General features: G+C 46.5%; 1 protein-coding gene across 1 annotated transcript in view; it reads right to left on the bottom strand.

Annotated features, from left to right (window-relative positions):
- Window positions 1–25,659, bottom strand: part of NSMCE2 (NSE2 (MMS21) homolog, SMC5-SMC6 complex SUMO ligase) — a 207,210-nt gene that overhangs the window by 6,021 nt on the left and 175,530 nt on the right. The window contains exons 5-6 of the mRNA XM_054590481.1: window positions 1,800–1,900; window positions 1,303–1,409 (exon numbers count right to left, since the gene is read on the bottom strand). Of these exons, the coding sequence (XP_054446456.1) occupies window positions 1,303–1,409; window positions 1,800–1,900 (208 nt within the window). The remainder of the gene's footprint in view (window positions 1–1,302; window positions 1,410–1,799; window positions 1,901–25,659) is intronic.

The following is a 25,659-nucleotide window of genomic DNA, read 5'->3' as shown; positions in this document are numbered from 1 at the left end:
AATCTGCACCCAAGTTATAGAAGTATGAGAAAAAAGATTTTTTTTTTTTCTTAAATGGGACGTGTTACTCAGGTGCTTCCAGAAAAGGCCCAGGACATTAGAAAGTCACAGTGCATAATTTGGAAGACCCACTGGAAGGTGACGTGGGTTCCAGGAGCTGGCTGGGAGGAGTGCGCTGTGTATGAGCAGCCGCTGCCCCTGCCAAAGCTGACTCTGGGAGAAGCCCACCCACTTTAAGAAAGAAGAGCTGGAGACAGAACTATCTGGGATACCTATTCCTAGCAATTACATGAAAAAAATGAACATTTTGCTTTTCAGAGAATGAACAGAAAAAAAATGTTAGTAGAAAAGAAAGGCTGAGTAATATAGAAACAAAGAAAACTGTATGTACAGGAGGAGAGGGGAGGTTCACTAGGGAAATGGGACATCTCAGCTCTAAGTTGGAAACTCAAGACAGATAAAAACGTACTCCGGCACTCTCTGCTTTGCAACGAGTAGGCTGCTCTTCTGGAATAACTAGGGTAAATTACTTGACTGAATGACCATCAAGATATCTCCAGCCTCGAACGCCCAATCTGTGGGCCCACGCCCAGACGAGGAGTGGTGGGGAATGCCAGCCCCAGGTCTGCGCCAGCACATTTCGGGGGCCCTGGAGAAGCTAAGCACACATCAAAGGGGCTGTTATCAGAAGTCCCTGGAGGGCTGGCCACACCTGCAACTCCATTCCTCACGGTAATTCCAAATCCATGATAAGAGCATAATACCTAAGGAACTCAGTCTGGCCAGCTCCGGGGTGTGTGTTGGGGCAGGGGTAGGGCCACGAAGGTGGTCTGAGAATGTCTGTATAAAAGAGCCTCCAAACGTTCCAGTTTAAAAAAACAGTAATAATTTCTCATTGATCAATCACCCGCGAATTTGCTAAAATCTTTGGGGATGTTATTGAAGTAATTAAAGAAATGAAAGATTTCCTGTCTTTCTCTCTTAGTATCACAGCTTCTTTAATTTTTTTCAGGCTCTAGCACAGATTCATAAAAATTCCTCTTGTCTAATGATGAAAATTCAACCCCGTTCCCTTTTCTCCTACTTTAAAAAGGTGGGGTGGAAATTCCTTCAGCTTGTCCCGAGATGACGCATTTCTTCCTCATGCATTGTCTTGCTAGAAAGCCAGCTTCCACGCTTAGGCCATCTGGGAGGTAACTGCACTTTAGGGGAGACACTGAAGTGGCTTTTCCTCCAGCCTCGGACACACTGCCTGTGCCCGCCACGCCCTGGAAGGCTCCACCCCCTCCTGGACACACTCACCAGGCCTTTTTCTTGCGTCTGTGCTTGGACTCAATCATTCGAACAATGGCTTCCTCTTCATAGCTGTGGCCACACACTCTATTTTTCACTGGCTTCTTCATTTCCAACTGCAATCAAGGAGACATTAGTCTTTCAGTGATGCTAAGGATCCACTTCCAGTAACTTAAGTCACCGATTGCTGGGTGCTAGTCCCAGGGCTTTCTGTGTTTAAGCTCCCTGTCTTGTGGCTTTAAATGATCAGGACAGGTGACCACCGAAGAAACAGCAGGGAGGCCAGGGGTAGCCATGCCACTTGGCCTGTGGGCCAGGAATTTATTCCTCCATGGGCAGGACTGATGAACACTCTCCAGCCCAAGGACCTCCTGTGTATAGACTCTTCAACCCTCATTGCTCCTCCCTCCTTAACTACGGCCAGGGAATCCAGTCCGAAAGCAAATAGGAGCCCTTTGCCGCTGTGAAGCGACTTGTCTCTCCGGGGAGGAAGGAGGACACAGTACCTGCGTAATGGGGCAGATGAAGTTGGTCTGACTCTGGGTCACAATCATATCTTCATCCACGCCTTCTGATCCATCAGCCTCTCCGTCTGCCTGAAGACCATCTAGGGGAGAAAAGGATGTGGCTGAACCTCCCGAGTCTGACGTGTGGGGAACGGGAAGCAATGGAGGGGAGGTTAACAGTTGCTCAGTGTATTTGGTGTTAGCCCCTGGCTACGCACTTGGATGAGCATTGGCCCTTCTGCTCTGGAAAGAACCCCGCAGGGTGGGTAGGACTCTGCTCACTTCTGATGAGGAAACAGACTCCGAGCACCTTTTCAGAGTCAGAGAGAGTTACTTTGTGAGGAGGGCTGTCCCGCAATCAAGAGCATAATCAAGAGCGAGGCTATGGTGTCAGAAGGACCTGCTAGCCTCTTTCACTTCCAGCTGGGAAGCCTTGGGCTAGCGAGGTCATTTTTTAAAGCTCTGCGCTACGGCTTTGTCACAAAATTTCACACGGGTGGAGAACGCCGTGTGCTCTGCGTGGTCCCAGGCACGAGGAAACGTTCAGTAAACGGTAACGGCTGTTAGGTGGCGCCCAGGCTCTCTAACGTTTTGGTCTCAGGACCCTTTATTCTTTTAGATATTATTGAGGTCCCCAAAGCACTTTTAAAATGTGGATTATATCTATCTACATTGCCATGGTAGACATTAAGATGGAAGAATTTTTAAAATGTATTTACTAAGTTACCTAAAAATAACCCCATTACATGTTAACATTAATGACATTAAAAAAAATTAAAAAACAATTATATTTTCCAGAAGAAAAATAAGTTAGCGATAAGAGTGGCAATGTTTCACATGTTTGAAAATCTCTTTAACGTCTGGCCTCACAGAAGACAGTGGGATTGGGGTATCTGTGTATGCGTCCCATCCGCTGAGATACTACGTCATGTCTGGGAAGAAATCACTTTTGAAAAGAAAGACAAAAAGGCAAATGACAGCTTGGTATTATCATGGACCTAGTTTTGACCTCATGGCCACCCTGAAAGGCTCTCAGAGCACCCCAGGGCTTCGGGGTCGCGCTCGGAGAACGACCGAGTGCATCAGTGGCAGGACTAGCTTGGATCCAGCTTATTTGACTCTGAAATCTAAATTCTTTCCATTCCATCCCCCTTGCCTCTCACTACTGAGGGAAAACAGACGACAGGTGACTTTTGATGGGGCGATGAGAGTGAGGCTCTCATAGGGAAGCCTTTCTTTCTGGAAAAGGCAAACTTGTCAGAGCCTTTGAACTGCTGATGGTACAGTCCTCCCTGCTTCCTCCTTCTCCCAACTTCTCTCATCTTCCTTTTCTTCCTTCTTTCATTTTGGCAAAATAACATGGCCATTAAAAGTCACTGTGCTTTGGCCGTGTGAGGGAAGCCCGTGTCTTGGTTTGGATGGCTCTGTGTACCTTCAGTTCCCGGAACTGATGGCCCTGGCCTTCCACCTGGGCCAGACGCAGAGTCTGTCTAGAAAAGTACAACTGGGGGCAGGAAAAGGGCCACAGGGCCTTTGTTCGAGGTCACCTAGGGAACCGATGGCTAGAACCCAGAGGTTCTGCCCTCGGTGACTCTGCCTTGTGTCGGGGGTGCACCATACAACAGTGTGGTGCATTTTCTGAGAGAAACACCCTTCAGAGCAGCTTTGACTCTGTGAAGAAGGTGAGCCTGCTGACGCGGGGCCTAGGACTTCCAGGGAAAGCGTTTTTAACCAAGGGCCATTGCGGGATGGGGCCTGGGGTCTTCCCGCTGTTCGAGGGCCTGTGCAAAAGTCTGAGGCCTTGAAAGCCATTTATTGGCTTCAAATAGGAGAACCACAAAATTGAATTAGTAAGTGTTTAAGGTCAACAAAATGTAATGTTAGGTTAACTTTGTTCACTGTTGACGTGGTAATCAAAAGTATTTCTTTCGGAAACAGTATGTAGGCTGGATTTAGGGTTTAATGTAGTAATTCTCAAATGTGCTAAGAAAATCGCGGATAAATTAACAGCCAATTAAAAGTTAAACCAACTACTTGTGGCCAACCTATTTCCAAAGAAAAACTGTAAAAATATTTTCAAAGCTATTCTGGCAGGAATAAAATTATAGTGAATATGGAGGCTGCCATATTTTAGTGCGTTTGTTATGATGTAGGGAGGGGACTCTGAAGTAGTTATGAAGGGTCTTTGTGCCTCCCAGGACCTGTCTTTGGTATTCACAGGGCAAGCGTCCAGACTCCTCAAAGAGTTCTTTGTCCACCCAGTGATTCCTCACAAGGGCCCAGGAAAGTAGGGCGGGCCAGGGGGAAACTCAGGAGCAGAGCTGGGAGCGCTCTCTCTGACGGACTTCCCAAGCCTCCTCCTGTGGGCTGCCGCTGCCCGTTTCTGATTGGTGTCGCACAGCCCAGATAAGAGCGTCTCTGTGTCCACTTCTCATGGGGCTTATTCGGAACCAGCGGCAGATTTCTGACTGTCTGTGTTACACTGTGGAATTCACCGGAAAATCTGTCAGTGGAACAACAGAGTTCAGCCAACGTGAAAGGCCGTGGGTTTATTTTTTATTTTTAAATTTCAAAAGGCAGAGGAAGCAAGAAAGCACAAGCCAAGTGCAGCGCCAACCGCGAGGGAAGCTGGAGTGGGGAACTCGCACTGGAGGTGGCTATCAGCATCAGCTATCACGGAAGGCAGAGGCTTATTAACGAAAGGAAGGCTGAGGAGGACAGCCAAGAGCAGGAGCCCACAGACCGAGAGTCTAAAAAGAGAAAGAGTCTCCGCAGCTAAACTTCTCTTGAGATAGAACATTTCCTCATCCAAAAACCTGTATATTTAGAAAGTGGTATTAACATTGGGATTCTACATTGTGCTAACAAAAGGTCACGTCTGGCAATAAAATCACTTACATGAATTTAGCTGACCCAAAGACAAGTTTCTGATTAGCCTGGTAAAAGGAAATTAGAGGAAAAAAACATATAGGGTCCCGTACAAATAACGACCCCTTTTTATTATTAAATCTTTAAGATCATCAAGATGTAATTCAGTAACATAGTATCACACTCGAGCACACCATGGCATTTTACATGAAATGTTCAAATTAAAACTTTAAATTATTACACCCATATTATTACCCTACCAACCACAGTCAAGCAGGCCTTACTTCTGCTGGACCCTGTAGATCAAATCAGGCAGGGATTTAGTTGATTGATGTATGGCTCTATTTTCTTGGCCTGGTGCATTTGAATACTAAAACCAGTCTACTGGTTCTGCGAGCCATTCCCCCTGCCAATTTATTATTTTATTAACAATAATAGCTCAAGTTTACTGAATGATACACAGCAGCTATTGTGCTACACACATTATATACATTGTTCCATTTAATCCTCACAAAATACTCATGAAAAACAACTCTGCTGTTTCCCATTGTATAGAAAAGAAAACTTCGGCCCCTCCAATATTTTTAAGGCAAAGGTAGAAAACATCAGTATTATAATAAAGAAATAACTGGGTTGTATTCGTTTAATGTTATTAAAGGGATCTCAAAATTTTGCTGATTACGAAGAGAAAACAAGACCACTGGTCGCGTTGCCTGCCATGAACATTTCGGGCGATGCGTTGTCGGGTGCCTGCCACTGTGAACCCGAGCAGCAGGCGCCTTATGTCCACGCGTGGGCCCAGGGTGCCCTAGTGAGGTGTGGAGGAGAGAAGCCTGAACAGACACTAAAATTTACAGAGTCCCCACGAGGGATGTTAGTAACTTGGATGGGATTTGTCTGAAGTCATAAACTGAACACCCAAAAGGAGAATCATGGAAATGTTCGAAGGAGGATTCGGCGAACAGTTGATTCCAAAAGTCTATGAACATCCCCCAGTGCCGTGAATCTGGGGGTGGGTGGTGAGGGCATTTATGGACTCCCAGTCGTGGGTTCACGGTTAGTCAGTTACGACTGCTGATGAAGAGCTACAGAGCTCTGCCTCCAGCCTTTCTCATCTTAGTCATCTTCCTCGTGGCTCAAGCCAAAAACTTTGGAATCATTCCTGGCTATTCCTCTCACCCAATGCATCGGCAAGTTCTGTGGGCTGGCTCTAAGCTAAACTCCCTAATTTAAGTCTAGACCCTTCTCTCGACGACCGGCCGCTCCATCTTAGCCTGACGTTTGGGCCTTTACACTAACCTGTCTGGAATGTTCTTCCTCATGATCTTTGCGAGTCCTACTCCTTGTCATTTTAAAATGTCAGTTTAAATGTCATCTCTTTGGAGGGGCCTCCTCGGATGCCCCAAGCTAAAGAAGACACCCAGGCATTCTCTGTCACATTACTCTGTTGTGACTCTCTGCAGCGCAATTATCTGTGCATGGAGGTATTTTCTTGCCTGTCCCCTTCCCTTCCCTCCTTTCCCCTCCCTTGTTCTCTTCCGGAGTCTGTGTGGTCTTGTTCCCTGAAGTTCCTTAGAGTCTAAAGTGCCCTTGGCACACAGTAGTAGGCATTCAATAAACATCAGACTTAGTGAAGGGATTTATCCAACGAGGCAGGAGTGGGCATATTTGTCCTCAGGGTACATGTAACATGTTCAACAGATGTAGCAACACAATCACCACGCCCTCACACAATAATGATTTTATGGATTTTCAGCAAACAACAGAGGAGTTCACTCCAGCTTGGGGTGCAGTCGTGGACCCTGAATTACATGTCCAAGGCAGGAAGTAAATACAAGTTTTACAATTACAGTAGGCCATGTGGTAATTACAAAGGAGACTCTAGATATGGCCTTGTGGTCAGAAAATACACTTGGTCGTGGCCACACACAGCTCTAGTATTAGTCATTTGTCTGTCTTCAGGCACCCAAATTTGGCCACCACTTGGATGGTTTCAGGCTAGCTGAGGATAAAAGCCGATTGCTCTGTGCTTTCTCATTAAGCCTGAACATTTTCCTCCAAGCACCTTTCTCTTAAAGAGTTAGCAGCATAGGAAGAAAATGCTTCACAATTATTTGTTGCCTGCTTGAGATGCTCACTGAGCCGTCCAGATTATTTTGCTTGCGTTATTCTAAAACCGCTGATTTGAAGAGGCTGAGCTGTACACAGGAGGTTTGGGGGCCCCCCTGCTGTGCAAAAGAACACCGATTCCAAGTCTGAAACTTTACAGTCACAGTGTCTGCACAGTGTCTGTGCCAGTTCCTGACTTGCGCCTCCTCTGCAGGAACCTCCGGCGAGCGTTCCAAGGGGTCCCACCTGTCAACTTGGACACACCTCGGACTCGGAGTGGGAAAAGAATTCAGAGCAGGGTGTGTGTGTGTGTGTGGCTTTGAGGTCGCTCTATGGTACTGCTGGGTGTCCATCTTTGCAACACGGTTTCTTCCTGGGACGGGTGGCCTGTCCTGAATGCTCGCTGTCTGGCTGGACCGAGTTGCCATTGAAGGAACTGGGTCCTAGTTAACAACACTCTCTGGCACCTGAGACTGCTGTGCGTGAATGGCTTTTGCAGAATTAAGAAGCAGATCCTGTCCAGACAGGGCCTACCGAATGCAAGACTCCCTGGGCGATACAGCCCTGACGGGACGGCAAAATTCAGGACGTTGGTTTTCAACAAAGATGTTCACCAAACGTAGACTGAGTTAAAACAATCGGAAAAACGGCTAGAAGATAAGGCTCCAATCAATGTTATTTATCATACATATTTTATGAGAATCAATGTTACATTCTTATGAAATTGTTACTGCCATTATTGTCGGTTTTTACCACAACTACGTGCCCCAGGCACTGTGATTGGTATTGGCAAAAACAATCCTTGCCCTGAGGGGGCTCAGTCACACAGGACAGATGGACAGACAGACAGGCTGTCTCCAGAGCCCAGGCTTCAGAATACTGTAATCCTCAGGGCCCGAGTGACCCCTCCCTGCTCTTATCACACCTCTGAGTCATTTAACGCAAAACAGTCTTTCGAGGGCTTTCCATATCCAGACACAATGGATAGAAGATCCTGGGAAAGGACAGCGTTGGCCTCTTTAGTGAGCTGGTATCTGACCGGTGTCAAAAAGAAGGGCCTGTCTTTCAACCTACATTTTCTTTCTTTTTTTAAAATTTATTTTTAGAGGGGAAGGGAAGGAGAAAGGGGGAATGAAACATTAATGTGTGGTTACCTCTCAACACGCCCCCTATTGGGGACCTGGCCCGCAACCCAGGCATGTTCCCTGACTGGGAATCGAACCAGCGACCCTTCGGATTGCAGGAGGGAGCTCAATCCACTGAGCCGCACCAGCCCGGGCTCAACCTACATTTTCTGGTGCAGCTCTGCTGTCTCCTTTAATGTGAGCATTTCGACCTTAGCCCCCTGAGGTCAACATTCTGATCAACGGTCATCCTCCTTCTCTTAGCTATAATCTATATGCATCTCAGATTCTAGGTATGTGGAGAAGATATCTCTAGCCAGCCCAGCTTAGTCCAATCCAGCCCAGCCCAGCCCAACCCAACCCAATTCAAACCCCATAGCCAACCTTCCTTCTTTCAAATCCCACACCATCTGCTGCCTATGCCCTAGTCTCAGCTTTAACTTCCTCATTATTCAGTAGTTCCCTGTGGATGGAACTTCTTTTCTAGGCAGAATGAAAGCTCTTTGAGGACAACCACTGTGTGTTGAAGTCAAGCCAACTCAAGTTGTCTTGCTGAACGCCTGCTCTGTGCCCGTCACTACACAAGTGCCAGGCGTGGATACAAAGAGGGCTAAGACTGGGTCTGGTAGGGGAGACAGACATGAACACTTACATTCTGTGCAATGAGTGAAATAATGTGTGTTTTGTACAAAGTACAAAAGTAACGCAGAGGACCTCTGAGGGTGGGGTAAGGGAACCAGGTGAACGTCCTGGAGAAAGTGATGACTAAGCCAGGCTCGCTGGGCGGTGTGATAAGAAGAGGGAAGGCTGGATCACAGCATTCCATGCGCTGGGCTCTGGAAATGGCCTGCTGGGTTGCAGCCCTGGTTCCTGCGCTTTCGTAGGTGGGTGCTCTTCAGCAAGTTACTTTGCTTTCTTTGTCTCTATCTCCTCAGCTGTAAAATGGAGCTAATAATCGTACCTACTTCATAGAGCTGTGTAAGGGTTAAACGAGTTAAGGTATGAAAAGTTCTTAGAATACTGCCTGGCAAATAGCAAGCAATCAATAAATATTGGTATGATTATTAACATTATTACGTGGAATAAATACCCATAGACCTAGCATATCGTGGGTGTCTGCAATATGTACACTCAATTACATAAAAATGATATGTAATCACCCAAAAAGAAAGGACAAGAGAGTTCCACCCAGGATTCTAACTTGGATGAGCTCTCTCACGCCCTGGGGCGGAGGGAGGCCTAAATTAGCCCCGTTGTGTTTAGCTGACACAGCGCTATGAACATCTTCAATTTCTGCCCATTTTCACTTCCATGGCTCTTTCGACACAATCCACTAAAGATCCTGAAAGTAAACCAAATGAAGAGTTTCAAAATATTTCCTCCGAATGAGCTGACATTCGTAATAAGATGTACCCTTTCACATTATCACGCACTCATTAATTTACCTACTGTTGTTTTAGACATGGGCTTCGTCCTCAGCTGCCATCATGTAATAATTTGCTTCTACTTATTTAAATGCTGTCAACAAATGCCATGTCAAAATATGAGGGTTTTAAAAATGATCAAAACCCAGTGCATTCTATTGTTGAGGCAATAACCAAACCACTTTTGATGGTCACACAATATTTTTTTCAAGCCAACAAATACTGAAAATATCCCCAAACTCAGTATATGCATTTAATACTGCTTGTAAGAGAAAGTTTAATGACCAGCTCTAGACTACCAAGCAAAAGCAGGAAATCTAATGCACACATCTTATTTCTTTGTTCTGGGCAATTAACTAGAAAACCATATGACAGGAAAACTCTGATGAGCCAGCACCGAGAAGGTCTACAACTCCCCATTATTCAGACCCCCAGTAGAGTACGAAGCAAGTGAAGATCAGAAGATGAGAAATGCCATTTGAGCTGATGTTACGTTTTATTTTAGAGGGTCATAAATAACCCCCATTCAGGTAGCTGAGACAGTGCATGAGATCTCTATGTTTAAACTATCTGAACTCTCTCTCCTCCTCTTCATCCTCACTGCTGCTGTCCTAACTCAAGTCCCCAGAATTTCCTATTTAGAATGTTGCAAAGGTTCTTTATTCATCTCTGAGTCTCTCCCCAATCTGTCCTTCCTACTCTGACGAGTCATCTTTCTCACACCACGGCCTCCTAAGCAGGACGACAAGACTTCTCACTGGCTGGCCCAGCGCACCTTAGTCTCCTCCTGCTACTCTCCTCCATCCCCTCTCCCTTCTCCACCTACTGCAGTTTCCCCACACTGGCCGTGCCATGCTGCACGTCTGCTGGCCCTTCCCCTAGCAACCTCTGACCACCCTTCAAGGCTCAAGAATTTCCTCCGTGAAGTCCCCAAGCAGAGGTGATCCCTCCATCGTCTCCAGCGTCTCTTTTGCACAGGCTGTAATCGTGCGTTTGCTCCTCTAGCTTCCCTACCAGACTGGGAATTCCTTAAGGGAAGGAACTCCATCTTACTTATCTCCAGATTCTCAAGTGAGCCAGGCAAGATGCAAGAACTTGGTAAATGTTCACTGAGTGAATGGCTGCTGAAATAGGAGAATGCTTTGAATACTGCTATATATAAATGAACTGTGATAAGATGAAAACAGTGAAGAAGACTGTTTTGAAGGCAAGTATTTTAGAATAAGACAGCTGAGTCTTCATCTAATTACTCATTTTCTAGAAAGGGAGCCACATTACACTGCCTAGGCCATTCCAGTCTATGTTCTCTCTTCCATTTCAGTGCAAACGCAAATTACCAAATAGCAAGATGACGGAGGTCATGCTCCAAAAAACAAACTGTATCACATCCTGTCTTTAGATCACATCTAATTCTGTTTACCTGCCCCAAACCACCCATGCTCATAGGAAAGTACAGTATGTTATCAAAAATGTGGACAGGATTTTAAGTTTGCTGGGCTTACCCAGGGAGTGCAGAGGGTCCTTGCAGTGATATTCAGGAAGAGCAGTTTCTGTAACAGTGGAACACTGGGGAGAGCTAGGTATCTGACAGACTGAGAACTCAGGGACTGGGGCAGCTCCACTCGCAACAGCCGAGCGTCATTAAAGGTAATCTGTAGCTCAGAGGATGCTTATGTTACCCTCGGCGGTGAAAAATGAAATGAAAACTGTATAGGTAGGATGATGAATTAATCTTAAAAATGGTATATAGAAAAAAGACTGAAAGGAAACCTGATGCAATATTGCAGTCCATGGGGCCCAGATGACATCATTAGTGTATACGTGAACTGGTGGCAGAGGAATCGCGGAAAATTTCTATGCTTTTGGAAAAATAATCATTTCACTTGCACATTTTACATCTAACACTCGTCACGGGGCCAAGCGCTATTTATGAGGCATGCAGAACTGATGGCACTGAGGACGGAGGGGTTTGTTCATTCAACTTGTCAAACTGAAACAAATTATGAAATCAAGTCCAGAGACTATTATATTAAAAAAGGAACTTTAAAAATGATCATTGCTCAACTTTCAAACTGCAGTGTCTCAGTGCTGGGTTAAGGCCGGGGCTTTGACGCCATGTCAACCCCGGAGCTGTACATTCCTAATGACAGTTGAAATGTTTCAAATTTGTCTGCTCCTCTACAAGGTAATACATCACATTTTATGAAATATCTTCTCTCCCATCTCCTCTGACTTCCGAGCTCTAGACAGAGCAATAATGAAATGAAGGCGAGACTTTAATAACGGAATAAAGCTAACCCTAGCATTACAGCTGGTTTTGTAAAGCTTCTCAAAATAAATGATACACTTAATCCTAAAATGATCAAGTTCCATCGTCCAAGGATCAGGTGCGTCTGAAGACATCCACGCTGGGATCAAGTGCCACGAAGGGGGAGGTCCCCGTGCCAGGTGAGGGCCCGCGGGGGCAGAACTGGTCACATGGGTCGGCCCTCCCTGCTGTCCTGACACTGTAATGACTGACACACACTCCCTCCCATGGACCCCAAGTTCAATCAGATACGTTACTGCACAGGATGTACTCAGCAAGGTAATTACAAAATGCCACAGATTCTATAACAGGTATTCACTCAACAGACTTATTTTTCCATGCATGTGATAGAGTATCAATATTTATCTTTGGTCCACTTAAAAATTCTTCTTTATGCTGGCACAATGTTGTCATGTTAAAAAAAAGGGAAAGAAAAAAAGAGGCGAACCATCCCCAAAGTACCTTCAATATGGAAGAAATTAAAAAAGGTCAAAGCCTGAGGGTCCACATCTAGTGAAGCTTAACAATCCTGTCATCAACCACGTCAGCGAAGCCACCCAGAGCGCAGCTCTGTGCCCCAGCCTGCGCAGGGCTCGGGCTGACCCGTGCCAGGAGGCCGGGCCTCCAGAGGCAGGAGCCCACGGGCGCCCTGGCCGGCCTTGGCATCTGTTTTCAGTGTTTCAGGGGCCTGTCTGAGGTTCGCGTAACAGAAAACATAACTGGAAACACCCTCTGCCAACCGGACAGAAGTAAAATGAGAGAGAGAGAAATAAAGGGCAGGGAGAGAGAGAAGGGGGATAGAGGCAGAGGAAGAGTAAGAGAGACGGAAAGCAGAAAGGGAGGAAGAAGCTGGAGGATGCGGGAAGTCTTCTTTCAATACCACAGGAGAGGCACCAGCGCTGCCAGTGGCCCCGAACCCAGCCCGGTCTCCAAGCCTCCCTTCCTCTCCTCACCTCTCTCCTCCTCCACTGTCCATCCCCCCAACCTCTGCAGAGGCAGAGGAAGACACATGACTTCACAATCGGGATCAGCTTAGGACATAGCTCTTGTGAATGTGTACAATAGATCTGAGTCATTTGTTCATTTTGTAAACATGAAGAAATCACACTTTTAAAACTTCCTCCTTCATGACATTCACAGCACCTGATAATATGCTTAGCATGAAACATTTACTCTTTTCCTTATCCACACCCAAAGGTGTCAAGAGGGACAGACTTGCTTTCTCATTGGAAGCTCATGTGTTTCAGGGCAGGAGTCCGGGCGTGCCTGGCTGTGTGCCCCCCGCCCCCCCGCCACCTTGGGTGGGCCACGCAGGAAGGCAGAGACGAGGAGCTGCCGAGGGAGCAGTTCGCAGGGCCGTTGCCTTCCTCTGGGAAACCTGCCCACGCCGTGCTCCCGACTCGACCCCAGGCACTCAGCACGTCATCGGGGGTCACCTGTTTGTGCCACTGGCCCCTTCACTCATCTGTAAGCAAGAAGAGGGTCAGGGACCACTTTCACTCCTCTCTATATCCCTAGGGCAAGGCGGATGCTAGGGGCTCAGTCAGCGTCAGACATGGTCCAATCTTAAGCAGTCGTTGGTGGCTTAGAAACTGTTCTGTTCAGTCCGTCTCTTCTGCAAAAAAGGGGTCTGTCCAAGGCCTGTAAGGCACGGACTTCAGGAGGGTGGGTCAGGTCCAGCCCTAGGTACCACTGGGCTCTCCCAAAAACAGGGTGCTAAACTTCCTGCAGGCCATTAGTCTTTGTTCCTGTCTACTTATCTACTCATCAGGACACTGGGAAGATGAGATAAATGTTTTGTCCTCATTAGAGGAACAAACCTAATATAAATACATCAAGGCAGTAAGAAAAACAGTAACACCGACAAGGGGAACTCTGGGGGCAGTTTCTGGGAGGGCAAAGCAGGAGACTGGCTGATCCTGTTTTCCATTTTCCCAGTCTATGGCGGGGGGGGGGGGGCCAGGCCCTAGCACCCCAGTGGACAGTCTACAGAGACACTCACAGGCTCAGAGACAGCAGTCACGTAAGTGAAGAGGCAGACTATTAAGCAGGGACAAAACAAAGCAAGGAAGAAGAGCAGAGAAGAAGAAAGGCTCTCAGAACTTGCTTTACAAACTCCACAGGAAAAGTGGAAGACCTCAAATAACTCCCTTTCTGAGCAGAGCATGGGGCTGATGCTGTTGGGCTGGAGCCACAGTCTTCAGTCTCAAGTGTGGATCGGAACTAGAGGATGTGGCAAGGAGCGAGAAGGCACCAAATAACTACTGGCGCGCGTCCCCCAACATCGCAGGGCAAGGCTCTGGCGTGGCTCTGCGATTTCCCGACTCCAGGTCTCTTCCTCAGCTGAAAGTTGTCTGAAGACAAAGGGAGCACAACGCGGAGAGGCAATGGCTAGGTCTCGCTCCGAGCCCCTCCCCCAGGAGCCCCGTGAGGGGAGGGGCAGCAGGGGCTCAGAAGCCCATAGAGGAGATGGGCTAAAAATACATGAAGGGCGAACATCAAGGAGGTAAGGAAATTATGCAGGGGAGGTAATTAGCACGCTAATTATAGGGGTCGTAATTAGAAGCAATGGGATGAAATTAACAAAAGGAAAAATTTAATTGTTGGGAAAACCTGGGCCCATTGTGAGGGGAGCGATGGGTTTCTCCTGTTCCTCACACAGACTGAAGGCCATGCATCCTGCCAAAGCTGGTTCAAGATGAGCTAGAAATTATTTAAAGGGAACTTTACTTTTGTTACCAAAAGCAGACTAGGTTGCCTGATGACACACAGGCCTTGCATATCTAACTTTACCCCTCTAGCTCTCTACCCTAAATTAAACTGAAAATTAACTAATGACAAAAAAGCCTCTATCTCATTCCAAAAATATGATTCAACATCTAAGGAGATCGAGAATGGCAGAGTGAGAACAAGTGAAAAAACAAAGCAAAACAAAACAAAAAACCCCAGAGCACAGAGAAGCATGCTCCCATTTACAAGTTTTAGAGACAAGAGCTGACGGAAAGGGAATATGAAAACAGGACTGGCATCTTATTTTCAGAAGTCAGTTACGTTATTTTTCAGGACTCATACAAAGACGGCAATGAAACTTAATCAATCATTGTCCGCAAATGGTCAAGAGCATCAGCCTTCCAATTTTAACGTAGTTTCTCAAGGACAGTCTGGGAGCGTGCTCCCAGCTGTCGGATAACCGAAACTTACAGCCCTGAATGTGGTCAAGCTTCACGTTGTATTAAAAGACTGGTCGTATTAAAAGGCTGCCGTGCCGGAGGCGAATGGTTTTCCAGGATCAGGAGTAAAAACTTAGTGTTAATTTTCTCTTTCTCCTTCAGGAGCGCAAGGCGTGGTTCCGGCGGCGTTCATCGGGTAAATGCCGGCTGAGCACCGCGGACCCCTAGGCGCAGAGGGCACAAGGCCCGGGGGGGTTGGAACAAACCTGTTTGACCAGAGCCTGGCGCACTGAGCGCCAAGGCAGCCATGCGCTTGGGGGACCCTGGGAGCTCACAGGGAGGCTTCTAACCACGCCTGCCTGCCGGAGGGACAGTCACACTGGGAATGGGATCCTGAGGGAAAAGGAGGTAGGATGCGCAAAGGCAAAGCCATGAAAGAAGGCATGCCTGACACGCTGTCGTTCTCAGGGGAGGGGCTTAAAAGCAGAAATGTCATTAACACGCACACACAGTCTGTATGTCTATCCCAATAAATTAATAAAAGCATTTTCAAGTCAGGGTTTGTTGTTTTTTTTAAATATTACCTGCTATTTTCCCAGTATTATTATTATTTACATGCTTCCTACAATGTAAGCTATATAGGAGCTTGTCTGCTTGCTTCCTCTTCAGCCCACCCAGCCCGCACTATTAACGGAGGGCCTGTCATGCATGGGGGGTCCCGGGTATACCAGGATCAGTGAGACAGAGCCCCTGACCTAAAGGAGTCACTGTCTTGTGTTGGGACAGATGTGCCATTAAAACACAGTGGCATACCTCCTATGAGCTTCTGCAGTGGGCGCCAGAGAAGGCAGGCCGCTGGGAGTGGGAGTAGGGAGCGCCTGCTGGGCTTGCAGGCCCCAGGTGCCTCTGGAGAACTCTTAGGCGTCTGGGCAGGAACGGGGTCGGCGGCTGGGGGGGGGGGGGGGGCGCTGGGCGCAGGAAGTTGGGAGGGGAAGGGATACAGGGCAGACCAGGATGACACCAGAAACTGCTCAACAGTGACCCTTTCATAGCAGCAAGGTGTGAGGGCCCTTTAAAAAACTGATTCCATATGTGAATTGCAAACACCATGAGCAGACTTCTCAGGGTGAGTCCTACCTTGTGAAGGGGACTCTGCTCTCCCCTGTGGGTTTGCTTATCCCCGCCCTTCATGGCAACAGTAGACTCAGGGCTAGGGCTATAAATACATTTTTGGAGAATCCTTTAAAAACCTTTGGTCTGATTTCAGATGCTGAGTTATCTTAAGCGCTGTTATGGCCTGAGTCAGTCCTTATCAAAAAACCTTTTCCATAAACACTAAGTTGCATCATGTATACTATATTTATTACCCCAGCAACAAGTTTCATTTAAAATCCTGCTGTGGACAACAGGCACTGTATTTTGAAAGGACAGATAGCCTGCAGGTAGATCCAAAAGCAGAGTTTACAACACTCAGGATTTTACAACGCAGGCTTTCATCTTGTACAACATTAACTATATAATTGTTAACTTGATTTTCCTTTTCTTTGTATTGCTTCTGAGGTCCTGATGAAATATTTGCTGCCACTGTTCAATGACATTCAGAAAAGGACCATTGGTTTTTAATCGCACGTGGGACCTTCGATGCAACAGATGTTTGCACACTGCTGCCAAAACAAATAAGACTGGTTATTCCTAAGTGCAGGAGGAATATGGCTTTTCAAAGGAACAGTGAGGAGAAAATTCGAACAGAGGGGACTTAGGGAAATCTGGCTGGAGGACGCTTTCTGTGTTCTGTTGATCTGATTGTATGAGAAAGTTTCAAGAGCTTTTATATAAAAGGCATCCCCCTGCCCAGCCAACATGGAGGGTAGAAAAACACAGAGCCTTCAAGTCAACTGTTTGCCGATTACAAGAAAATAGTACGTGGGTGGAAAGTGCACTGGAACGACTGAAAGTTCCCAGCTTTGTCACCAAATACAGGCCACATAGCTGCTGCTATGGTTCTTGGCCTTGTCCTTTCTCCAACCTGAAAAATAAAGGGATGAGAATAGGGAGTAGATTTTCTAGTCTCAAAAACCCATTCCAGTTTTAAATCCTCTATCCCCTCCAGTCATTATGCAAATTTTACCCCGTGAAGAGTCAGACCATGTAAAAAGCAAACAAATAAGGTTTTTTTATGACTATTTAAGGAGTCAACTCAAATGACTGCTCATACTGATCTCAAAGCCAACTGTTGCCTTTAAGAGTCAACCTATTTGCAAACCAAACTTGCATAACATCCTAGTTTATGTTACAGAAATAAATGGCCATTAGTAACTTAGCAAATAAAATTTGAGTTTCAAGTGATGAAAACATGTTTCACTATGACCAATATTAAGGATAAATTGAGCAATAGAGATGGTTACCCAAGTAGAGCAGGTAGGTGCAATGTGGTTATTACTAACATTTTGAAAATTGTATTCAGGAAACCTTATAATCACAGCATTATTTTACAAAAGCCAATGGACTACAAAGAAGAATTATGTTGAGACCTGTCATGTACTTAGAAGGGGGGAGTAAGGTTGCAAGTCAGCCACAGTGACAGAAATTAAACCAGTAGCTCAATACGTTTTCCCAGAAGGAACAGGCTTCTCACTGTGGCAGAGACACTTAACCTACTTTTAAAGCACAACCTTGGCCCACCCTTCTTTTCATACTTCAAGGTGACAAACATCTCATCTACACTCACCCCGTTTTTCCAAGTGATAATTATTTTTCTCAAAGACTTCTACCAATTAGTTCGTACAAACCCATATTCCACAAACATTAAGTGGCCCATCGGTTGCAGAAAAGGGCAAGGTGGTCAGACCAGGGGACACTACTGAACAGAGGTGGCCGGGTCACGGTATTAGCTGCGGGAAAGGATTCACACAGCCTCCAGAGTCTTGCTGGTGTTGCCATCAGGACCGTCCATTTAGAAATATTAAAAAGCACACACTGGAGCCCGTGTATTGCTTCGAACTATTTATTTGAAGATGCACCGACCTGGAAGCCCGACCCATTCCCACGGAGACTAAAACGTGGCTTGCGAAGAGCCTTCAAACAAGGAACTCACATTCCCCCCCAGAGTGAGTTGGCTCCAGTTAATATTTCATCATCCATGCTCCAGACAGCAAAATGTCACACATGGAAAACAGAACTGCGAACCCAGCCGTGTGACTCTCCCTGTGGTCAGCGGCTCCCACTTCCACTCTGTATCAGTTTCACTCAGCGAGACCCCCAGCATCCTCCTCACTTCTGCCAACCCAGTCGGGTCCTCGCCACCCTTTCATGGCTTCCGACTCTGCACAGGGCCAGCCTCCCCCTTGCCCTGGCCAATGTCTGCCGGAGGCAGCGAGCGGGGAGCAAGGGGTTCCGAGTCAGACCTAGGGGAAGCCCGCCTCCCCTCGCTGTCTGATCTCAGGCGAGTCACTGTCTGTCGGAGCCTTGGTTCCCTCCTCTGTGAAATGGGCAACGCTTACCTGGCAGGACTGTTGTGAAGACTGAGTATTTCCCTGAACACCTCCTTTAACTAAGTAAGTGACTGGTTATTTAGTGTACTCAGCACATAATAAAGCACTATGCGGTCTCTCTCTTTCCTTCCCCCGTCCTGTGGGCTCTAGGACACTGCATGAGTTTGCTTCTGCTTTCTGCTTCAACTCTTTCACGTCTTCTTCCAAACCATTTCAATATCCATTCCTACTGGCAGCGGGGTCCCGCCAGGCTTAACTCTCCCTCTTCTCTCTCCATTACAAGGCACTGTGAGAGAACAGATGGTTTTTCCTAGTTTGTCTCTTTCCTAGTCCTGTCTATTCACTTCCTTGCTATAGTGCTGAAGTTAATGCCATATGCACACAAGGCCATTCATGACGCTTTCTGCGGTTCTACCTTAATCAATGCCATAATATTATCTGTTCAGATGACATATCAAACTACCTATCCACTTTGAACTTTTCCCTTTGGTTGAGCAATGCCTGGTTCTCAATCTCAAATACCCTAACTCATCAGTAACTCTACTAATATATGACATCTGCTTATCTTTCTGATGTGATCCTTCCTCTTCTCCCCCTGGGTCACGTCACCATGTCAATGATTTGCCAAATAAGTGACTCCTAGTCTTTTTCCACTCGACCTGGAGCATAATTCAGAATGCACCAAGAGCTTGTATTGTTCCCCCCCATCCTGTGAAATAGCCCCCAATTTGCTCCTTTCTTTATCGACAAAAATGGAATTTTTTGGTTACCTCCTGGGTATCTCTGAGTTTCCTACCAAGGTCCTCAGAGAGGCCTCATGAAAGGAGACAACATGGGCTTAAATCCTGCCCCCTCAGTGCCCCCGAGCGAGCCGCCTCACCCCTGTTTTCTCACGTGCAAATGGAAGAACATCTGCTGGCAGGGCTGCTCTGAGCATGAAGACATGTCAGGTAAAATGCTAAACACGGGGCTTGGCATGTGACAGCTGTCAAGGAACGGGGACAAGGGTTTTTCTTGACTGTCCAGAGCTGCTTCCTACCACCCGGCCACTCCATCACGCCCCCTCCCTGTCCTGTCATTGGCAGTGATTTTGAGGGTCTGGCCCAAAATTCAGGGTCCCGCCTTGACTTCCCTCTGAGGGACAAATCATCCCCAAGGACCTCGCCCACTGCTTCAGGACTTTGTAGGTCGCTTTAAAAGATACTTGGTAACCTTTTTTGGAAAAAAAAAAAAATCCTTCTCAAATACCCTCTGCCCAGCATCTCAATGCCACATCCCAAGCTCTGGCAGCCTTGTCTCGAGGTGTCCTTGAAATGTCAACTCCCAGCTAACGCCTCTCCCGAGTAAATGAAACAGAATGGACACTCCCGTTCCAGCCCTTGAGAACAACAGTTGCGCTCCGGCACGGGGAGGCGGGGGCGGCGCTCTGGTCCAGCTGGGCACATGGCTGGGCTGAAGCCCTCACTCCTCCCAGCCAGGGATGCAGAATGGATGTCTCCAAGCTCCTCCGGGCTGGAAGACTAGCTGGAGTCTCCGAATTTAATATACTGGGCCCCTGTCTTCGCCTGTCAGCGCTGTCCTGTGCTGTGGGAATAACCCTGACGCCCCTTAGCTGCCGCAGCTGTTCTCAAGGGCAGAGCCCGTTATCTGGGTAACTCACTGGACTTCACGCATGCGTTTAGATGGCAGTGATCAAAACGCCTCCAGCGCAGCACAGACAGCTCACTCAGATGACTCAGACCTCTCTGCAAAATAGCTTAATTTAGCACCTTTCCGTTGTCTGAAGAACAGAATGAGGTGGACTGAACACCCTTTAACTCACTTATCCTCACAATGGCTCTTCAGGGTCAAGGGTTTTTCTCTCTATAATGCAGGTGAGAAAGTACAGGCACAGCTTCGTAGGCTTCTCCTGAGTCCACAGTGGATCCAGGGGCCTTGAGACTAGCAGGGAGAACCTCACCCTGACTGGGAGGGAGGCCTGCATTTCAGGCCGGCCCCGGCCCCGGCTCCAGACGAGGCTGTGACCTTGCAGGAGGCACTTCTCAGACCTCAGTCTCCTCCTCTGGACAATGGCCTTGAGCAGTGGTTCCCAAGCCTGGCCGGGTCTCAGACCCACAAGGAATAATACGATATGAGAAATAAGTCTCGATCCCGGGTCCACTCCAGGAGACTCTCATTGCATAAGTCTGGAGTGAGGCCTAGGACACTTGATTTCCGTCTGTGCCCCGCAAATGGGAACAAAGGTCACTGTCAGCAATAAATGCTGATGAAACTGAAGTCCCAGTTTAGTGTTCCATTCAGACAACTCTTCCAAGTTCCAAAACCCATTAGATCATCCCCCCCCCACCGACCACCCCCGCCCCCTCTAAGAACCCAAACTGGTGGACCATTTCCAAGCACATTGCACGGTCGCTTACCACTTTTATGAGAACCCAAAAAATGTTGAAATCGAAAGTTGGTTCATAGGACTTACAAGACAAGTAAAGAGGTGACTGTGTTTTGACAGAAATCCAAGCTAAAGTGCAGGACTCCTGCCTGAGCAAAGCTTCTTGGAACCAACATGGAAAGGCGAAAAGGAAAGGCAGGAAGCGGAGGCTTGCCATAGCAACGTGCGAAGCTTCTCTTAAAGGAGAACCTGCAGTGCGTCTGGATTTTCTTGATGAAAGCTTCAGAATCCAGTGCAAGTCTTAGGAACAAGGGGACAACTAATATGAGAGCCATTTGCTCTGTCACACGAGCGCCCTTCGTGAGAGCAGGCTGCCTCGGGGAGCTGGGCCCTGTGCACAGGCGTGACACACACCGCCCCGTCCCACCGACACAGCTCTGATGCGAGTACGGTTATCACATCAGATTGAAAACTGAAGTTCACAGAACGAGCTGAACCCAGATCCACTCGACTCCATAAATTATGCAACACTGCGAACTTGACCTTAGGAGCCAATGCACCCAAGGTCATCTTTTTAGACCATACAACAGTGCATGGCAAGGCTGGCACATCTGCCCATTTTTGAAGACTGTGAATGGGAGAACGAAAGTGGGCCCTTTACAGAATTCTCCAATGTGCTTTCCGTAAGGGGATTTGGACCATGGGACGAGAGTACTACATTCAACGAAGAAAGCTGGAGCCCCACTCTCTTTCTTCATGTTGGTTCGCTCGTGTCTGTGCTCTTGAAAAGCTAGTTTTCCCATCGGGTGGTAGGTTCCACATCAGCAGCCTGAGGAGGACAGAGCTGCTACCTACACAGCAAGGACTCTGTGGGAATTAAATAGATTAAGTCCACAAAGCAGCTTTGATCTCCTTTGGGAAAGGTGCCAAATAAATGAAATATGGAACTACTGTTTGCCCTTGCAAAGGCTGTTGCTGGCTGAGGCTTGTGAGAAGCACGCCACAGTCCAGACTCCTTCCTTGTCCTCCGAGCGTTCCCAATTTTACCCCTGCGAGAAAATGGGGAGACGAGACGTGGACCAGGCTTTACACTGTAACTTTACTGTTGATCAGAATTTGAAACCCTTTAAGTGCATCTTAAATTCCCTGTGAGGGGATTTGGGTTCTGAAACTGTTAAGTACCTTCTTATGACGTGGTCAGATTTAGAACGGATCCCTTCCGACTTGCTATTATAAAGCACTAATAGAAAAGTGCATGAGAAGAACTTGGTTGCTTTCTGTGAAGAAAGTAAAGAAAACGCTGTGTTTTCCTACCGTCTTTGAGGTTACTCTTTCTCATCAGATGGCGCTTGACATTTACACAGCGTTTTACAATCTTTTTATTATCTAGTGTTCACAGGCGCCCTGTGAGGGGGGGCCCTGGGTCCTCATGACCGTTTTAAAGGCGAGGAAACAGTCATACAAAGCCAATGACTCGTTCAAAATTATGAGGCACCTTTCTGCCTTAATCTACGACATTTGACCACTTTTTTCAGGGCATCTGGGTACAAACACAAAAACCTGCTGCGTAAAGGGAACATGGTTTGGGTTTCTCTCTTAGTGGACTCAGTATTACATTAAAACTGAAAGAGGTCTGTGGTCACCTCGTCCAAACCTGCACATTGCAGATGGGTCCCAGGCAGAGGCGAGCGCTCGGGGCCTCCCGTTCATCAGAGCCAACATCAGGACGACCACCACTCACCACCTGAGGGACTAATAATAAGGAAATAACCACCATCCTCACTGTTCCTATCGCCGTTTTAGCGAGTACTCGCCATGTCCCAGGCCCCGTGCTCAGTGAGCGCTCTGTGTGACTTAACCCAATTCACAACGTGTCCCAGCACTGCCCTGCAGGTTACAAATATCCCCACTTTACAGATGTGGACGCCGAGCTACAAAGAGGTGAGTTTGCCCCATGTCCCACCGCTAATAAGTCTGGTTCCAGAGGTCACACTTGTTACCACCCTCTATATTGTGCTGGGGCCACGAGGTAAAGAAGGGCCTTCAGAGACCCAGTGTTTGTCCAGGGGCACTGGAGCAAGCTCGGCAGGTGTGCTGCTGGAGAGTAGGAATAAGGCCATCTGGCTATGGGATTGTGCATGAGCAGAGGCAGATGCGGGTCCCAGGTAGACATCAACCTAAACGCCAAACTCCGAATGTAAACAAAGCATGCTATTTGCTCAAAAGGAAGTGTTCTTGTTAACTAAAAAGAGAGGAAACAGGATATCAAAACACAATGACAATTCAAAAGTTTTGTGGCAGCTTTGAAGGAAGAGCCAGGCTGACAGAGCAGCCCCACTCACTGCCCGTGGTGGGGAGCGGCTGCTGTCCCCAATACTGAATGACCTGTGGCACCGCAGCCAGGCTGAGGTTGAGTTGTCACCAAGCACATCTTAATTATTGTCATCCTGAGACAACGACCAAGAAAGGATGCCCTGCTGCAGACTGAAGTCAGGCTGGTCTTGCTGACAGGTCTGCCCTGGTTTCCCAGGTGGGGATGGCGCTGAGACAGGAAGCCTCCCTTGATGCTGCTGCGACCTGATTCAAGGGTGGTTTTCTCTGCGTCTAAACGCACAGCTCCATCTTGGGTGAGTTTGGACAACACCCCTTGCACATCTGAGCTCTGCGGACTGCGGGGAGGGGGCAACGCAGGCAGTTGATAGGGAAGGCGTGCAGCCGAGGTCAGGGAATGGGACTTTGGATCCCTCTGAAGCAGTAACTAGACACTTCCTCATCTATGAGAGGTTTGGGACTAGATGATCTGGGATATTATTTTTAACTAAAACCTTTTAAAATTATAACTCCCCTGTCACTAAAAAGAAAAACACCAGAAAACAGAAACCCAGCCCACGGGCATTCACGGAAAGGCTGACATTGTTTCTGATGAAACATGGAGGAAGGCTACGCTATCACTGAATCATGCCAGAAACCCAACAGTAAGGTTCAGGTTTTGCGCACCAGCCTCTGAATCACACAGAAGATCCTCAAGACCACAGTTTGAAAATCCCTGAGCTGGGCTCTCACAAGAGAACTACTCACCACCCACTTCAGGCCTGGCAGTGAGCCAAGCTCCCAAACCAGCAGGGCTTGGTGTCCAGATTTTCTCCAATGAAAACATGTATTGACACACTGGTTGTGCCTGTCACAAGACCCGGTCCTGTCCCTAAAGATGCTGTTGTTTACATGTTCATAGTTCTCCACATGCGTTCATACACGTTTATTTTCTTTTCACTAGAAGTTTACGACAGGCATGGAAATGGACCCTTCAAGATGGAATACAGTTCTTACACTCTGCTCCACCTCACCCTGCACTAATGCATAACATAAATAATCTAGGAGTCTCTCCTACAGACAGATGTATCATAAAGGTTCCTAACAATCGGGTTTAGAAAATGTTACTTGTGGACACGATTCTGACAGTCAACTTCAACGTGATACCTAAAAAGTAAGATCAAAAGAATCTGTAGAAAAGAAAAAAAAGCCAACGAGGAGTCTTTCAGTGATGTTTGCCTCTTAAAAGTGACTGTCCAACTTGGAAAACTGAGCTGTGCTATTTCCTCAAAAGTTAAGTCTCACTAAAGCAAATAGTTTTTTTCAGTGTATTTCCTTGTGCAGAAGAAACTTCACCCATAATCTGATGGCTCTGGAATACGACACTCTTAGATTGAGGAGGCGCTCTTTAACCCATTCTAATTGCAAAAGATTCAAAGGGAGTTCCCAGATCATCTATTCACTGATCTGGTCAGGTGCATTCAGAGGTACGAGACTCTTTGTAAACCCATTCATGCTCATCCTTATGGTAACTGATTACTTAATGTGATTTTGCCTTTAAATCCTTCAACAACTATACCATAGTGGAGAAATGGGATCCTTTGGATGAAATGTTTGTGTCTATAATATTTCTAAAGAAATCTTACTTTCAATACCTTTTATTTCCTTATATTCTGTGTCCAATACTTGGATGGAAAATATTTCTAAACTCCTTAGATCTGTGTGTGTTTGTTCTCTTGTTTTTTTATTTTTAAATTTTTGCCAAGGTTTATTTCTTAATGATATGAGTGAAAGAAAATGCATTCAGGGACTATATTTTTTAATTGTCACATAAAATTGTTCATAATTTTGACAGCAGATATAGTAACATAAAAAGAAAACATTGGTTAGACTTCAGCTAAAATAATTTCCGAGTTCATTTATTATGGTTCCAAATTTTTCAACCTACATGAGAATACAGACTGAACAGTGTCCTGCTGACATACTTTCACATCACCCTAATAGGAGTATTTTGCGTGAAGACACTTTGAACATATTCTAATTTTACTGAATCACTCTCTACAGATGATCTCTCTCTGATATTGTTTCAGATATGTATTTGTTCTCTTGTAATAAGGTTGTAGCTCTAATGTACTACTAAAAGCTTTTTTTCTTGGCTCAATTTAAAGGGCCTTCTGTAAAATAATACTCACGTAATTCAATCTGATCAAGAAATGAGGCATTAAATATTTTAGTTATTTGGGACAAACCCATAAAACCTATTTCTTAAGCCAGAATAATCTTTAAAGTCTCCTATAAAGGTGACATTCTATAACAAAAGAATTTTTAAAAAACTGGATTATGTATTAACTATATTATATCTTTCAATTGGTAACTACATTCGACTGGCAATTATAGTTCAACTGACAATTTCCAATTTTTGTTTTTGTGTTTCTATCTTTTTAAACAAACTTTTCTAACTTTTAACTATACACGCATATGGTTAAGAAATTTCAACACAAGTGAATAAAATGAGAAGTACAAGCCTATCCCCTTTGTCCACAAACCCACAATCCCAATGCTCAGACATAAATGCTGAGATTTTGTGTCTACTTTAAGAAATCCTTGACATATGCACACACCACAAGGTGTATTTGTATATACATACTATATAGAGACACGTATGTACAC

Source organism: Pteronotus mesoamericanus, unplaced genomic scaffold (assembly GCF_021234165.1).
Source record: "Pteronotus mesoamericanus isolate MK-2021 breed Mesoamerican mustached bat unplaced genomic scaffold, CSHL_Meso_final scaffold_174, whole genome shotgun sequence".
Lineage (NCBI taxonomy): Eukaryota > Metazoa > Chordata > Mammalia > Chiroptera > Mormoopidae > Pteronotus > Pteronotus mesoamericanus.
This window is presented reverse-complemented; position numbering and strand designations above follow the sequence as displayed.